Source organism: Calidris pugnax, unplaced genomic scaffold (genome assembly GCF_001431845.1).
Source record: "Calidris pugnax isolate Ruff unplaced genomic scaffold, ASM143184v1 scaffold36, whole genome shotgun sequence".
Taxonomy (NCBI): domain Eukaryota; kingdom Metazoa; phylum Chordata; class Aves; order Charadriiformes; family Scolopacidae; genus Calidris; species Calidris pugnax.
Window position 1 is genome coordinate 40,713 of NW_015090825.1, and position 16,629 is coordinate 57,341.

A 16,629-nucleotide genomic window follows, 5' to 3' on the forward strand; every position below is an offset into this window, starting at 1 on the left:
CCTTTGAACCCAAACCATTCTATGATTCCATGATTCCATGATCATACTTGCCAGGCAGTAACCATGGTTCCACATCAAAGAATTTGCAATGAAAAGGGGCAAAATTTAGGTGGAAAGTCACACTATCATCTTCATTTCCTTGCACTGCAATGATGTTTTACAATCCAAGCCCATTCCCTATTTAAGAGCTTTCTTTCAGATCCAAAGGTTCAGCATCAGAAGATGGAAGCCATCATCTTATTAACCACAAGTGTTATGAGTCACTTCATGCCTGGTCTGGTATTTGCATACCCAGTAGCTGGGCAGGTCAGCTGTTAATTAGCACAAAACACTGTCTAAAAAATCTAAAATATCTCCTTGAGGGTCGGAAAGCTCTACAGAGGGACCTGGCGAAGTTGGATCAATGGGCCCCAGGCAACGCTATGGGCTTGGGGAAGAGAGGCTGGAAAGCTGCCCAGCAGAAAAGGACCTGGGGGTGTTGGTGGACAGCCGGCTGAACATGAGCCAGCAGTGTGCCCAGGTGGCCAAGAAGGCCAACGGCATCCTGGCTTGTAGCAGGAATAGTGTGGCCAGCAGGAGTAGGGCAGTGATGGTGCCTCTGTACTGGGCACTGGTGAGGCCTCACCTCGAGGGCTGGGTTCAGTTCTGGGCCCCTCACTACAAGAAGGACACTGAAGCGCTGGAGCGTGTCCAGAGGAGAGCCACCAAGCTGGTGAGGGGTCTGGAGAACAAGTCATACGAGGAGAGGCTGAGGGAACTGGGCATGTTTAGTTTGGAGAAGAGGAGGCTGAGAGGGGACCCCACTGCCCTCTACAACTCCCTGAAAGGAGGGTGTAGAGAGGTGGGGGTTGGCCTCTTCTCCCAAGGGAATAACAACAGGACCAGAGGAAATGGTCTGAATTTATGGCAGGGGAGGTTTAGATTAGATATCAGGAAGAATGACTTTCCTGAGAGGATGGCCAGGCACTGGAACAGCCTGCCCAGGGAGGTGGTGGAGTCACCATCCCTGGAGGGATTTCAGAAACATGTAGACATGGCACTTGAGGGCATGCTCTGGTGCATTGTTGGGTTGTTTTTTTTTTTTCTTTTTTTTTTTTGTGTGTGTGTGTATGGTTGGACTGGATGATCTCAAAGGTCCCTTCCAGCCATGAAGGTTCTGTGAAATGCATTTTTCCCAGCCCTCAAGTAGTTTCTGTAAGTTGCAATTAGACTGTAAAAAAAACCAAACAAACAAACAAAAAAAAAAAACCCCAAACATTAAACTTCAGAAAACACTATGATCTTGAAACCCAAGTAAAAAGCACCTCAGCTCAGCAGCAGCTGCCTGAGGGATATGTACAGCAGCAGTGGGCTCCAACACACTCTTCAGCCCCCACAGATGGCATCTTCCCCGCACACCACGCAGTTCATGCGCACGCTGCTCATCCTCAGGTGTGTACCTCTTCTCCCCTACCCTTTCCTAGAGGCAACTGCTGCCAACATCCATCCGTGGGAAGGCTTGGCATCCCCCAAATCCACACATGCTGACTGGCAGTCCTGCGGTGTGACCTTCACACTGGCACCTGGCAAGTTCTGAGCTCCCTGTCTGCATCGAAGTCTTAGGGAGCACGGAACAGTGAAATGCAAATTTGTGTGCAAGGTTCATAAAATTATTTACATCACATGCTGTTTTGTCAGTAGAGTGGGTCTTCTGACAGAAGGCTCCGCCTGTAGTCTGACAATTTGGCTCAGAGCATCAACAAAGTTGCATTCTTCTTACAGATCCACTTCTTTAAAGTCTGGCAGTTATCTGCTTGGATAATGTGTTTTCTTCTGTAAACAGCACAGCTCTTGTCGGTCTCCGTTCTTTTTTCGGCTATCCTGGTGGAGAGAACAAAAGGAACGCAATGAGTTGTCAGCTTTAAATTCAGTGCTGGATAAAAATATTGATAATATCCTGAGTGAGGGGTTTGGGTGATGCCCAGTCGGTAACCCACTGAAGCACGGCTCCTCAACAGTCGTGCATAGATGGGATGGGCACACAGTGGAGACCACAGGCTGCTGAGGGACGGGTGCTCAGGAACACCAGGGTAAGAAGGATGAGAAAACCTCCCCATGCAGCCACAACACTGAACCGTAATGGCAAGAGGGAGAGGAAGGACCCTTCAGCTGCACAGATCTTAGCACCCACACTACGTGACGGGCATCACACTCAACAGAGGTGACCAACACTGTGAAGTGACGCTGTTTGTTGACAGTGATTTCAGTGGGGAGAAGCGTGTATTAATGCCCCTCAGCATTTAATAGCACATGAACTGTGGCTGTGGTTGGTCTTGCAGACAGAAGACAAACCTGCTCCCAAAAGGTGCCCAGCAGGAAGCAGTTAACCTGGAACCGGTTGTGAAATGGACCCTGAATAGGTGCCTGAGGCTGCAGGACGAAATCTCTGCTCTGGGAAACTCTTGGATTCAGAGCTGCATTTCCATGCAGAGTGCCATTGCTATTGCCAAAGACAAATCATCACCTGTTTGCTTTCACTCCAGGATCTTCTGCTGAACTCCATTCTTTCTTAATGTCTTGAACGCCAAAAACACTGTCTCCCCACAAATCATCACCTGTTTGCATTTACTCCGGGATCTTCAGCTGAACTCCATTCTTTCTTAATGTCTTGAACCTTCGAACCAATCCAGATATATTTGGTATCTTTCTCTTTATTGTCTATAAATTCCTGCGGAGGAAGTAGAAGCACGTTAGCCGCCAGCAGAGCTTTTCTGCTGTGCTCAGGTCTTTGGCTTGTCTCACATGGAGTTTTTCATGCAGTCCCTCACACGGGGACCAAGGGCAGGGATCCAGCCACGGCAAAGCAGCCCATTGCAATGGCCCATGCGTGTCACCAGCACAGAGTTGGGGTTCAGGATGGTGCTCAGGCTGACTACCTTCCTGTCAGCTGTCAAAATCAAAATATTTCACTGATGCTCCTCACCCTAGCGTGCCAGATTGCAAAGCCTGCTCTTTGAGGTAAAAGGCCTGTTCCTCAGGGGATGAGGAGTTTCTCAGAAGAGCCATTTGGTGATACCTTGCTATTCATTTTCACAAAAGAAAATGCGAGGGGGGGGTTGGCTCTTTGAATTTCCATTTTGTGGTTGAATCAGACCTCTCTTCCCAGAGCCAAGTAGTGGAAACAGGTGGGAAGTCCCCAGCATTTCCCTGTCCCAGTCAAAACTACTCTGGCTTCCACACTTGCATCCCTTCAGCTCTACTCTCAAAACAAGCTCCTGTCCCTGGCGAGTCAGATGCTCTGCTCCTGATGGCTCTCTTGCTTGCCTGCATGTACACCTGACATCTGGGCCATGTTCACTCAGTGAAATACTTGGCTAAGGCAGGTGCCCATAGCACAGTTTTAAGGCTGCTCCAACACTCACCATCTCTATTTCATCTTCAATTTCAAGAAGCTGGGATTTCCTGGCCAGACAGTTTCTCTGGCTGTCATCCCAGCTTACAGCGTCCTCAGAGAAGTAGTAACATCTCCCCCTGTGCAGTTGCCACCCGGGAGGACACAGCTCGCACATTGTTCCTGTAGGTGGAGAGACGGAAATGTTAGCTCACACCGTGACTTGTTCCAGTTGCCATGTAGTATTTTATGTTCATGTGCCTGCCTGGCCGGTCCAAAAGTGGCCAGTCCCCACTTCTAAGCATGTGTTTGCTGTATGTGGATAGAGGTTTGAAGGCCCTGGTTCCACTCCTCTCCTCTGCTTCCCGCTCCCTTGCCATGGTGCTATTCACTTCTGCACATCACAGGGCTCTCCACCTCCCCATGCACAGAATCACAGAATGATATGAGGTTGAAGGGACCTCCGGAGATCATCTAGTCCAACCCCCTGCCAAAGCAGGTCCACCCAGAGCAGGTTGCACAGGAACATGTCCAGGCGGGTTTGGAATGTCTCCAGAGAAGGAGACTCCACCACCTCCCTGGGCAGCCTCTTCCAGGGCTCTGCCACCCTCAAAGGAAAGAAGTTCCTCCTCATGTTTAGGTGGAACTTCTTATATTCAAGTTTGTGCCCATTTCCTCTTGTCCTGTCACCGGGCACCACTGAGAAAAGACCAGCCCCATCCTCCTGACACCCTCACTTTAAGTATTTATAAGCATTGATCAGATCCCCCCTCAGCCTTCTGTTCTCCAGACTAAGAAGACTCAAATCCCTCAGCCTTTCCTCATAGGGGAGATGCTCCAGGCCCCTCATCATCTTTGTAGTCCTCTGCTGTCCCCTCTCCAGCAATTGCCTGTCCTTCTGGAACTGAGGAGCCCAGTACTCCAGATGGAGCCTCCCCAGGGCAGAGCAGAGGGGCAGGATGACCTCCCTCCACCTGCTGGTCACACTCTTCTTGATGCACCCCAGGATGACATTGGCCTTCTTGGCCCCAAGGGCACATTGTTGGCTCATGGTCATCCTGTTGTCCACCAGGACTCCCAGGTCTTTTTCCTCAGAAGTGCTCTCCAGCAGGTCAGCCCCCAACCTGTCCTGGTGCAGGGGATTATTTCTCTCCTCTACACCTGCCCGGTGGAGAGTGCCAGGAGGACCTAGAGGGCTGTGAAAACACTTTTCATCTTCCATCATGCAGCCCTTATGAGGAGACACCATACCATGGGATGTGATGTGATGTGGGCTGTGTGGATTTGACACGTGATGTGACCAGAAAGAGCAGGTAGTTAGGTGAAGCCCAAACTATATCCATGGAGTTGGAGAAGGAACTGTATTAAATCAGGGGAACACTATTCCAAGGTCTACTTCCCATTTCACACAGAGCATCTGCGAGGAATGTCCCCTGCATTTTCTTTCTGTCTTGGCTTCCTCTAATGTTTCAAAGTAACATCATTACAATCAGTCCTTAGAAAAGCATTAGTATTTGCCAACAAATAATAGGTCCACAATAAAATGACTAGAAAGGTCTTCCCCTGCCTTATCCTTGCAAAAGTATAGGAGCGCTAAATTTCCTCCCACTCTTACCAAACAGTTATTGTTCTCCAGGGCAAGGGGAAGATCTATGAGATATGGTATTTCTGCCAGCAGCTCCTGGCAGAAAGAAATGTAAAGAAAGTACCAGAAGCTATCTGTAACAAAAGAGGAGCACAACTATTGACATTAAAACGTTAGTTTAGATCCTGTCATCGCTTCTATGCAGGAACACTGTGGCCCCCGAGTAGTACCAGTGAGTTCCCATAAACTGCAGGATGTCACAGAAAAGGGAACAGAGACAACAGAAGTATGCACACAAGGCGTCCTCTATTCTTTGGAAGAACTGACTGTCCTTACCCTGTACATCTTCACACAGTTCCTCCATGAGCCATTTCAGGAGCACCACTGAGACGGTCTTCTCTGAAGAAATGTTATTGCCAGTGTTATTTAGACCATACTGGGATAAACTTTCTGATTTTCCTTCTCTGCTCTTCAAAACTTGAGTATGCACACACACAGAGAAAAAAACCCCACCAAAAAACAAAACAAAACAAAAACAACAACAACAACAATAACAACAACAAAGAGATTATGGTTAACAACAAGGTCTTTGTGTCCAGTGTTACACTGTGAATGTGAGGATATGTGTGTGCATATTGTGTGTGTGTGTGTGTATTGTGGGGGTATACACACTCAGTTATGAGCATACTCATCGGGTATAACTGCCTAGCAAACGGTGTAGCTGCTGAATAATATGGACAGTACAGGAAAAGAAAATATGTTTGTCATTTTTGATAGTTGGATATATAAAGAATGCACAATATTTTGGTGAGATTTTAGGGAGGGCTTGGAGGTACACGTTTTTTCCGCAGTTTTTCAAGACTGTTTCCTCTTAAAAAATGAGTGTCTTCTCTGAAAGACTTCTTGTATAACTGGAGCATGCTGTGGATTATGATATTACTTGTACTAGGGAAATCTGATTAAACTAAATGATCTGAAGTCTGGTTTTTATTTTGTTTTTTCAAACCTGCAAGGTAATTAAGTCAAATGGTCTCAAAGGAGCATCATGGATGCAACTTTTAACTTCTAAGTCAGGAAGGCCAAGTGATTGTCATAAGGATTTCAAATCTGCTTCTACAGCCTTTCAGCATCACTGATGACAAGGTGGACTGCAGCAACTCCCCTTCATCTGTGCTATGTATGTTAAATGACAGGTGGCAAATGTTCCCTTTGGAACGGTACCTTTATTTTTCTGTATTTGTCTATAACTTGACACCTTTAATGTGACATTGAGGGAGTTTTTCTTTTGGCATCACTCTGCTTGTGAGGTTTAACCGTGTCTGTAACGAAGAGATGAAGAGGATGGTAGGAGCTACTCACATTGCTTGGCTAGTGCAGCTATGACACCCAGCAGGACGAGCACCAGGACTCCCAGGACCAGCGACACGTAGAACCAGGCTGAGCGCCCATCTCGGCAGCCTAGAGACAGGCAGGAGGGAGAGCATTAATTAACACTGCCTTTCTGTATGTCGGTTTCTTACATGGCAACAACACAGAAATCGTCTGCCTAAAATCAGTCTGCTGCTTGAAGTATGCGGGGACATTTCACTTATTAAAAATTTGCATCCATTTTGCATACATGAAAGTGAAATCGAAAGATCATTTTGTCAGATAGCGCAAGTGATTTTCAATCAATCCTTCCATTAAGAATTTTCTCTTTCTCCTTTGAGGTAATTTTTTTTTCGAGCGTTGCCTCCTCCCACCTATCACCTGAAAGACCCTGCAGAGCAATTCAGGGGAAGTTTCAGTCTGTGGTGTGTTCCTTCTCTCCGGTCACGCTCTCCTGTCTTAACGTGTCCATCACACGACTGAAAGCTGAATGCACGGAAAAGGCAAAAAATCCCATATTGACACCACAGCACAGGGAGGTCCATCTGCCCAAGCATCTCTCCAGCCACCTGGCAGTCATCAGCTGGTGAGAGTGAAACACTCAGGGACTCAGGAAGAGGCAGGACCCGAGGAAATTTGGGGTCAAGGTGCCATTTCCACAAACCACGGAGTCGCACTTTCATAATTGCTCTTTTTCTGCCCTCGCCTGCGTGAGATGAGCAACCACCCCGTTCTCCAGCTACATGAGACGAGTTTTGCAATGATCCCTTTCAGCTCAGGGAGTTCTATGGGCCTGTCTTTGTCTGGTGTGTGTTCTTCAGTGCAGAGAAGGTGCAGTCACCAGTGCACCCACTGCACCTTGGAGAGCTGGGTATTACGCTACTCCCAAAGCCAAATGTGTCCCTGTGACTGCTCCTGCAGAGACACTCACAGAAGGGTTCCTAAAAAAAATGTGGAGTTTTACTTTCCCTCGCTAAATCTTCAACGTAGGGCACAAAAGGCATTTTTAAAAACAATTTTAAAAATCTCTTTCAACATTATGTTTACAAGGAAAATGCATAAAACGAGAACACAACGAGAAAAAAAAAAAACGGATGAAATGATAAATCAGGTCTTTATTGAGAGATCGTGCATCAAGACTGTTGGTGGCGGGTTTTACTGTTGGGCAATAGGAAAGACTGAATCTATAATTAGTAACCAACAACCAAACAAGACGGCACCCTACCAGGAGCGGAAGTCTCTGATCTGCTGCTCCCTTCGGCTCTGGGCTTCACGCGCAGCTCAGCGTATGTGATCACGTTTCCTGTAATGAGTAGGGAAATGCTGACATTTGTGGTTGTGCAAGCCATTAAGCGGAGAAACAATAAAGAAATACATAGAAGAGCGAGTCAATATAGAAAGGGGCATGTGTTCCCAGAGCTGCTAGTTCAGCTTTTTTTTTATTTTTTTTTTTTTTCTTTAAGAAACAACAGGCAAGATGATGACTTATCATTTCCTGCTGCTGTCAGGAAGTAACTGAAAGCCTCCTCCATAATCTTTGCTTGAACTTCTTGGGTCCCGTGTGGCTGGACCAGGAGGCAGACAGACAGACAGAAGGATGGGTAAGACCCGGGCACTACCCATAGCAAACGTCCCATTTGCTGCTAAGCCACCTCAGGAGGCATCATTAGAGGCTTAAGGGGCGTCAGGAGCCATGAGCTCTTTATGGAGCAGGGAGACTCCAAAGGGGACACCGACACTCAGAGAAATGCTTCTGCAGCAAGGTGATTCTTGGGGACATTCCTGACTTGTGAATGTTTATGCCAGGGTATTATGTGTTGACTGTGATAGCAGAAGAACGGACCTGATGGTTGAAGATACCCCTTTCCAGATGCACATTGCCCCAAAAAAACTGAAAAGCCATTAAAACAGCAGAGTGTGAGTTAGATGCGTGTGGATTCTTTCTGAACATATTCTCAATTTTGTTTTAGCTGGGTATTCTGTAGAGCTGCTGGCTAGTATTATGGAAGAGAATCGGACCTTTGGTAGGGTAATCTCCTCTCCTGGTGAGGTTTTATCAGTCTGAATCAAGAATGAGCTTCTGTGCTACAGCCTCAGTTTGTGATCACTGGGGCTTTTAAAAAGAAGTAAGCAATTTGTGCCGTATAAAACTTCCCACCAATCAAGGAAAAATTGGCAAAAGAAGAGAGTCTCATCAGGCTATAATCTGGTAGCATTTGATATGAGAGTTGCTGAAGTGTGGAGAGCTTTTACAATAAGAAAAACACTGAGGACCTGACTGGCAAATAAGGTTTAGTCGTACAGGTAAGATGTTCTGTGCTTTAGAGGACCCGACCTAACATACTTTGCTGTTTGCTGTGTTACAATTTATTAGCTCAATGAAATACAGAAAAATCTATAAATTATATTTAACTGTATAGATAAGTAACAGTTCTCAAAAAGAAACAAGATACCCCTTTCCAGATGCACGTTGCCCAAACAAAAATGAAAAGCCATTAAAATAGCAGAGTGTGAGTTAGATGCGTGTGGATTCTTTCTGAACATATTCTCAATTTTGTTTTAGCTGGGTATTCTGTAAAGCTGCTGGCTAGTATTATGGAAGAGAATCGGACCTTTGGTAGGGTAATCTCCTCTCCTGGTGAGGTTTTATCAGTCTGAATCAAGAATGAGCTTCTGTGCTACAGAGACCTTTGGTAGGGTAATCTCCTCTCCGTAAGTGGTGAGGTTTTATCAATCTGAATCAAGAATGAGCTTCTGTGCTACAGCCTTAGTTTGTGATCACTGGGGCTTTTAAAAAGAAGTAAGCAATTTGTGCCGTATAAAACTTCTCACCAATCAAGGAAAAATTGGCAAAAGAAGAGAGTCTCATCAGGCTATAATCTGGTAGCATTTGATATGAGAGTTGCTGAAGTGTGGAGAGCTTTTACAATAAGAAAAACACTGAGGACCTGACTGGCAAATAAGGTTTAGTCGTACAGGTAAGATGTTCTGTGCTTTAGAGGACCCGACCTAACATACTTTGCTGTTTGCTGTGTTACAATTTATTAGCTCAATGAAATACAGAAAAATCTATAAATTATATTTAACTGTATAGATAAGTAACAGTTCTCAAAAAGAAATGCTCATAAATTTTTTTCTTCTTATAATGTAAATATTTTTCAAAGAAGAATAGTCAGGACTTTTAAACTTCTAAATGCACTAACCTTATAAATGGAGACACTTCTTCTAAAATACATACCTTAGAAAATCTGATACTATTACTAAATATTTTGTAGCTCAAATAAAGACCAATTCCTTTAAAGAATATGTCTCAGACTGTATGAAAACAAAATTATCGCACAGATTGAATATTTTAAAAAAGCATTATTTCTATTACAGTGTGTATTGGCACATGATCGTTCAAATGTGAAGTCCTCAGAAGTCAGCAAGTGGTTTTAAAATATCACGTAACCTTTATTTTGCCAGATGCTCACACACCCTTACCTAGTTTAGCCACAAGAAGCCCTCGTGCTAGGTGGAGATCTCTCTCACTTACTAAAACTGAAATTTCACTTCATTTCTATATGCAAATTTCAAGCGCAGAAATACATCTGTATTTACTGGAAGATTCTACTTGATGAATGTGCAGATAGAGAGTGCTTCTGACAGGTCACTCGCTCCAAAGAGCCAAGATTTACAGCCACTGGGCTCTTGCCGTCAACTGGTCACCGGCTTGAGTGTGAGCCCACGGCAGACCCTCGTCATCACAGATGGTGCAAGCCACCAGTGGGGCTGCGTTAGGAGACCCCTGGCCTGCAGAGCAGCAGAAGTTCCTGTGCTGCTCCACTTGCTGCTGCTGCGGCCACACCTGGACCGTTGTCTCCAGATGTGGGCGACTCCATCCAGGGGTGACTGGGAAGGTCTGGAGGGCCCAAAGGAGGGGAACAAGAAGCTAAGGGGAGAAATAATAGCAGCCTACAACTACCTGTAGGCTGGTTTGACAATGGAGTTGAACTCTTCTGGGTTAGATTTTCTGCTAGAGGAAAGGGCTTGTATGTAATCATTTATGAACCATAATCAGGCAACCCTCAAATTATTATTGAGTAAAGCAGGGAGGGAAAACTGTCTTTCATTAGAAAATGGATTTCCAGGCTATATTTATCCTTGCTTGTATTTTTGGAACGCTTTTCTACTTTTTAACATCTGTTTTGAAGTGCAGACACCGTAACAGCACCTGCAAGCCCACCAAAGCATGTGTACAGAGAGTTCCACCTACTTACTCCTCCCCAACACGCTCGGCTAGAGCATCCAAGAATCACCTCATCCTTGTAATCCAGAGCACCTGGACGACAGCTGGAGTCCAGCTGAGTATGTAACAACCTGGCATTGACTTTCCCGTTGGAACAGGATCACAGCAAATCCATTTCAATCACTTTTCTGCATGCAGCCTCCCAAACTTACAGCTGCAGACATTTTTTTTTGATTGCTACGTTGTGTTAAACACTATTTAGCACAGTTTGTCCAGTCTATCAAGTTTATCCCAATGATTTTCAGTGGGTGAGCTATTCTTGCCATGAGACTGCAAACTTACACATTATTTGCAGCTCTGCCACCTGTGTTTTTTATAACTTTTTCTTTATCCTAATAAAATACATTGAGTAGACTTTGAGATAGGAACGGTATTCGGGAGAACTCCAAGAAACTCTGCCTAATTTTACCAAATCAAATCCCTTTCTCATGGATATGGAAAAATCTAAAAAAAAAAAAAAAAAAAAAAAAAAAAAAAGAGGTTGGCACTGGATCTGTAAAGGGACTTTCCTTCTCAAATCCAAATTTTACATATTTAAAACACCTACTCAATTACTAGAGAACCTTGGCAGAAGTTCAGCTCCCTGCATGTTTATTTTCCATGTGCACCAGGTCTGGACAGCAGCTATACTTTAACAGAGCAAATTAGCTATGCAGCCCCCTCCCCTCATGTTTTAAATATCTACTCCAGTAAATTGCATCTAATAATCTGAAGCTTGCACAAAATGCAAGCCATGAGGAGGTGGACACGTCCCATTTCCCGTAGCCTAGTGGTTTGAAATCTTGCCTAAAATGCGGGAATCTGCCACTCAGAGCATTCATCTGCCTAATTTGCATTGGTGATTAAACCCAGCTCTCCCTCCTCCATGGTGAGTTTGAACCATGCAGTGCTTTCCCTCGTGCCCATCTTGAAAACTGTTTCTTTATCAGACATCCCCAGCCAAGAGTGAGATCAGCATAGAATCTGGCACAGGGAGGGAGGTGGGTCCCAGCCATCCTCCAGCCAACATTTCCATGTGTCAAGGAGTGGGGTAGTGCCAAAGGGAGAGCTTGTGGTGCTTGCCATGGACTGTCCCATCACCTTGGAGATGAGACCCTCACTTAGAATTCCTGCTCCAAACGGGAGGAAGCATTGAAACCTCTTCCTGCAGAGCGGGACACGCTGTAAGTGTGGCTGATAGGCAGAAGCTGTCCCGTCCAAAGCAGCCTTGGGCCCAGTCCATGTAGGAGAGAGCTCCTTCTATCTTGCAGGGAAGGACCTAACTCCCAGAAACGGCCGACTGAGCAGCACCTCGTGTCTTTGCTCTGTCCTATTCACTACTTTGGACGAGTTTTGGGTGAGTTCCCAACTCAGCATGCTAGGATCCCAAACTCTCCTCCATTAGCTGTAAAGAGAAGCAGGGCATCTCAGCAAGGGTCCAGTCTGCAGTGGAGAAACTCAACGCTAATCCTTGCTATACTTAGACTGAGCTTAAGTCTGTTTCGTGAACGTTGCTCACCACGACCGTCACATTTCAGGATTTTTCCCTGAATTTCCTACCAAGTTTTTTAAAATTACGGAACTAATTCTGTGGAAAAACCACATTTTTCTCCCATTCTCCCTCACTTCTTCACGGTGAGGGTGACAGAACCCTGGAACAGGCTGCCCAGGGAGGGTGTGGAGTCCCCTTCCTTGGAGATTTTCAAGCCCCACCTGGATGCTCCTGAGTAACATGCTCTGACAAGCTCTAGGCAATCCTGCTTCAGCAGGGGAGTTGGACTAGATGATCTCTATGGTCCCTTCCAACTCTAAAATTCAGTGAAATTCAGTGAAATTCCTATGGTAAAAGTCACTCTTTACTTTTTGAAATTTTTTTTGCAATACAAGACCACTCACCGACGGGAGGGATGGGTATGTGGGAATTTTGGTTAGAACGTTAAAACTTCAAAGAAGGAACAAGCAACTGAAATTGTTCATTTAAATTTGTAAAGCATGATAACACAGCTCAAGTTCTTGTCTATTTTAATAGCAATAAAACCCATGGAGACAGAGAAATAATTGTCCTCAGGGAGATATTTCTAGCATGTTCTATGCCGATATGAGGTCTAATATTGCTTAATACTATTTGGTGCTTTTTCTGATTGTGTCAAAGTAAGTGGAAAAGTAATTGCTAATAAACTCTGAAAATAGCAGAAAAGTTAACAACGCAATAAATAAAGACAGCCATAATGACAGCTCTGTAAGTTCAAGCCTAGTGAAACAAAATGTGTTTAAGTATAAGCAGATATAAAGGAGGGAGAAGGTGATACTGGGAGTTATAAACAATGAAGGGAAGATTTAAGAGATTTTTGTCTCTGTGTGACTGAGATAGCATAACTGAGACTTGCAGTAAGAGTATAAACAGGTATAAGGGAGGGAGAAGGTGATACTGGGAGTTATAAACAATGAAGGGAAGATTTAAGAGATTTTTGTCTCTGTGTGACTGAGAGAGCGTAACTGAGACTTGCAGTAATATTGGGCGCGTCTCCGGCGCCCATATTTTTTAATGATGGAAACACTGGAGAATAAACAGGAAAACCATCCATAAAAGTAATTAGAGTTCTTTGGAAAGTTAAGCGTGAAAGATTTAAAGGCAAAAGGACTGAGAAATTACTTGATTATTATGGACAGTAACTTCATGTGAGAAAATATTGAATGTTAAAATCTATTTGACAAAGGTTTAACAAGAACCATCTAGATGCCAATGAGAACTTTCATTGGAAATTAAAGCCTGGTCTACTTAAATTCAAGCTTTTCCTCTAGCGAACATGATCAAGGGACATTTTTGGATGTCTTCAAATCAAGATTTGTTGTCTGTCTCCCTTTGCAAATAAATTATATCACTTTAGAAACTGGGTAAAATTTGAGGCAAACCCTCAGTGCTTTGTGTTGTACAGGTTACAGTATTACAAACAACAGCCAGGGATGCATGAACATACAGCCTAAGGTAGTATTTTCTGTTAGACAGAAAATAAAGAGAACTCATTTTTAGTTTTTTAGATACAAGTCTTGTAAAAATATAATTTTTTTTTTCCCCATTATTTAACTAACAGTCAGAACACTATCATCACTATTAATCTACATTGTAAGTAAAACATCTTCTAAAAATGCTTATTACACAATGTTGTTTCCTTATATAATTGAATGCATTGATTACTAAACCTTGAAAGCATGAAAATATCATCTTAGTCTGACCGCAGACATTTCCTATTTGCTCATAGTGAGGAGTTGTCATTCATATTTGCTGTGATCCTGAATTTTCACAAAATGCTTTAATGAATGAATTACATTTTTTTCCAAGTAGTGGAAATTTTATTTCTTTAAAAAAAAAAATGGTTAAAATCACCTCCTTACCCTGAATATTTACTTAATCCTTTGTCTTTTGCTACAAATGCAGGAAGTGATCACAGGTTGATAATGTGATTCTGGGAAAATCACTACTGGAAAATTAAAAAGGAAGAGCAGGAAGGTTTTAGGAGTCATACAGTACTTCCTTCAGTGACAGTGACTGTACTTTCGAATGCCACTAGTTCTCTGATTTACTAGTTAATTTACTACTCCTTTTCCACAAAGACATCATAAAATGCATTGATTTGATTTTTGGAGTAGGTAATAATTTGGTGGAACATATCCTAACAAGATTTTGATCATGTACTTCATGCAAAAAAAAAAAAAAATGTTCATTATTAAAAAATAAGTAGTTTTTGTTGCTCATTCTGCTACTTAAAACAAGGGCCCAGAACTGAGGCACTACTCTGTAGTGACACTGATTTAGAAGTAGCTTTGCTGAGCTGCACCTCATGAGCATCTCTCTTCCACCACCTGCAACTTTTCACTCTTCCCATGGCTTCTGCATGCAGCATTTTATAGCATTCTCCTAGTATTATCCAGTGACAATTTTAAAAATGAAAGACAGAGAGAGAGAGAGAGCACATGAGAGAAAATAGTGTACACCCAAGAGCTGATTAGATGCTTTACCTGAAACTGATGTCCGAGAAGGAACCTGTGGTCTTTCCCTTGGTAGCATTGCCACATCCACGTACGTGATATCACCTGCCATTGATGAGCAAGTCCCTCTGAGTTATGGAAAGAGCTGGTTTAATACAGTGGTTTGCATCCTGTATTAGCTTTGCCTGCCTCCAGAAGTACACATACGCCGTGCTATGGCTCTGAGGAAGGCTGAGAAACAGATTAAAGGAAGGAAGTTACTTCTTTCAATACAGCTTCAAAGCCTATTTTCAGCCATCATTCTGTCTCTTCTTGTGTGATCTCATGCCCTTCAGAATACGGGAGAAAACGAAGATTTAAAAACAGTCTTTTTCTTAATACCAAAAAAAATATATTTTTGGCCAAAGCAGAGCAAAGTTTCTAAGGAATAGCCAAAAAATGGACTTACACAAGTACAGTATAAGTCCTGCTAAAAGCTTTGCTGGGTCTCATGAGAATCATGAGAATCGCTAAAGCAGTACGATCTGCGTTGTGAATGTATTATGCTCATTTGCATGATCACCTATTCACCTAAAAGGAAGATAAACAAGATATATATCAGTATGAGATGTTTTGGGGCTAATATAATTGCAAGCACAGCTAGAGCTATTAAATAGTAACTCAAATTTTAACCTGCCCCATCCAACAACTATAATAATGGTTGAAGAACTGCATTTAGATTACATTAATGATGCATTAAATTTAACTCAAAATAAAATTAAAAGTAATATGATTAATTCCTTTCAAAAGAATGTTTCAATACTTTACTGTAACAGTAGTTACAAGGGCCAGAGCTGCTGTTCCTAAGTTGCTTGACCCAAGCAACCCCACAGGCATAAACCTTGACTTGCCTTTAACTCCTTGTTCATGACCCATGTGTTTATTGCAGGATATTTTGAAGACAGTGGTTTTGCCTCCTATTTTTTTGGGGAAAAAAAAAAACTAAAAAAAATAAAACCCAACACAGATTTGAATTGAAACTTAAAGCTCTTCTAAAACCTACAAATACATTTCAGAACACACAGACACAAAGTCCTGTGTGTGCACAGTCCTCACATTTCCTGCTAAAAGCTGCACGGCTAGTTTTGTGCTTTATTCCCACTTAGAAAATCCCTTTAGAGTTTGACATAAATATGCTTTACAAACCTACATGCGTCAACTGAAAATACTGTGATACAGCCTACTCACCTTTTCTGTTACATTCAATGGGAGTCTAGATTAAAATGAAAAAATGTTTGTTTTTGTGATCTTACGTTTCTGATCTTTTGCCTTCCTACTTGCAGCATTGGTAACAGCGTTACGTGCAGAAACAAAAAGGTTTAGGGAAAAAAATGAACCTTTGATAGTCATGGAACAGATTACTCACAAGTGCCACTCAGGTACACTTTATATGGAACATATCTAAATCATTGTTGCTCTATCATCAGCCACAAAGTGATCAGTATGCAGATGTGGATACCGTGAACTGGATACCGATAAGGTTTGTTTCATGGAAACATACATACCAGCCCTGTGACTTGTCCTAAGGTGAAGCAAAACTTTTGTCCTCTGATTGAATCAGTTTCCATTGCTTCCTCCTGTACTTCTCACCACACTTTACAGCAGGATATTTAGGCTCTGAAATGGAAAAAAAAAAAAAAAGCCAACAACACCACCACCAAAAAAAAACCCCAAAAAACAAACCAAAACTAACCCCAACCCCAAATCCACTTTCTGTATTTGGGTTTTTCTTCAAACGTTAGTCCACAAAGGAGAGCTAGAAGGCCAAATGGGTTGCTTGAACTCTCAGTCTCTTTTTCCATCACTGCATATACTACCTAAGAAGTCTTTTCTCACATCGCTCCCTCCTAAATGATTCAAAACCATCAAGATGTAATCATGTATAGTCAGTATAAGCATGGGCAGTGGAAAAAACCCCAGTGTTTCTGTTTTAAAGGAACATGTCTCCTCTCCTCTCCCCTCCTCTCCTCTGAAAAACCTAATTTCAGCCACAAGAGCAATCTCAGTAAGTGT

General features: G+C 43.1%; 1 protein-coding gene across 2 annotated transcripts; it reads right to left on the reverse strand.

The window, feature by feature from the left end:
- Positions 1 to 1,281: 1,281 nt before the first annotated feature.
- On the reverse strand, positions 1,282 to 16,235 carry LOC106886853 (killer cell lectin-like receptor subfamily F member 1). Of its 2 annotated transcripts, none has more exons than XM_014940106.1 (8): positions 16,122 to 16,235; positions 14,608 to 14,808; positions 7,549 to 7,626; positions 6,315 to 6,413; positions 5,292 to 5,432; positions 3,402 to 3,553; positions 2,595 to 2,707; positions 1,282 to 1,860 (listed from the first exon to the last, which is right to left on the reverse strand). In XM_014940106.1, the coding sequence occupies exons 2-8, from the start codon at positions 14,687 to 14,689 to the stop codon at positions 1,728 to 1,730; spliced, it is 798 nt and encodes a 265-aa protein (XP_014795592.1). In that variant the 5' UTR covers positions 14,690 to 14,808; positions 16,122 to 16,235; the 3' UTR covers positions 1,282 to 1,727. The 2 variants fall into 2 exon arrangements, with proteins under 2 accessions (XP_014795592.1, XP_014795593.1); XM_014940107.1 differs by lacking the exon at positions 16,122 to 16,235 and adding an exon at positions 15,026 to 15,038.
- Positions 16,236 to 16,629: the final 394 nt, after the last annotated feature.

Bases quoted from the DNA above. Each gene is read 5' to 3' on its own strand.
- LOC106886853 (XM_014940106.1), bottom strand. From the start codon at position 14,689: ATGGCAGGTGATATCACGTACGTGGATGTGGCAATGCTACCAAGGGAA. The intron at 3,554-5,291 runs GTAAGGACAGTC...CTCCACCTACAG, and splicing joins ACTGTGTGAAGATGTACAGG to GAACAATGTGCGAGCTGTGT. The intron at 1,861-2,594 runs GTGATGATTTGT...TCTCTCCACCAG, and splicing joins CCCGGAGTAAATGCAAACAG to GATAGCCGAAAAAAGAACGG.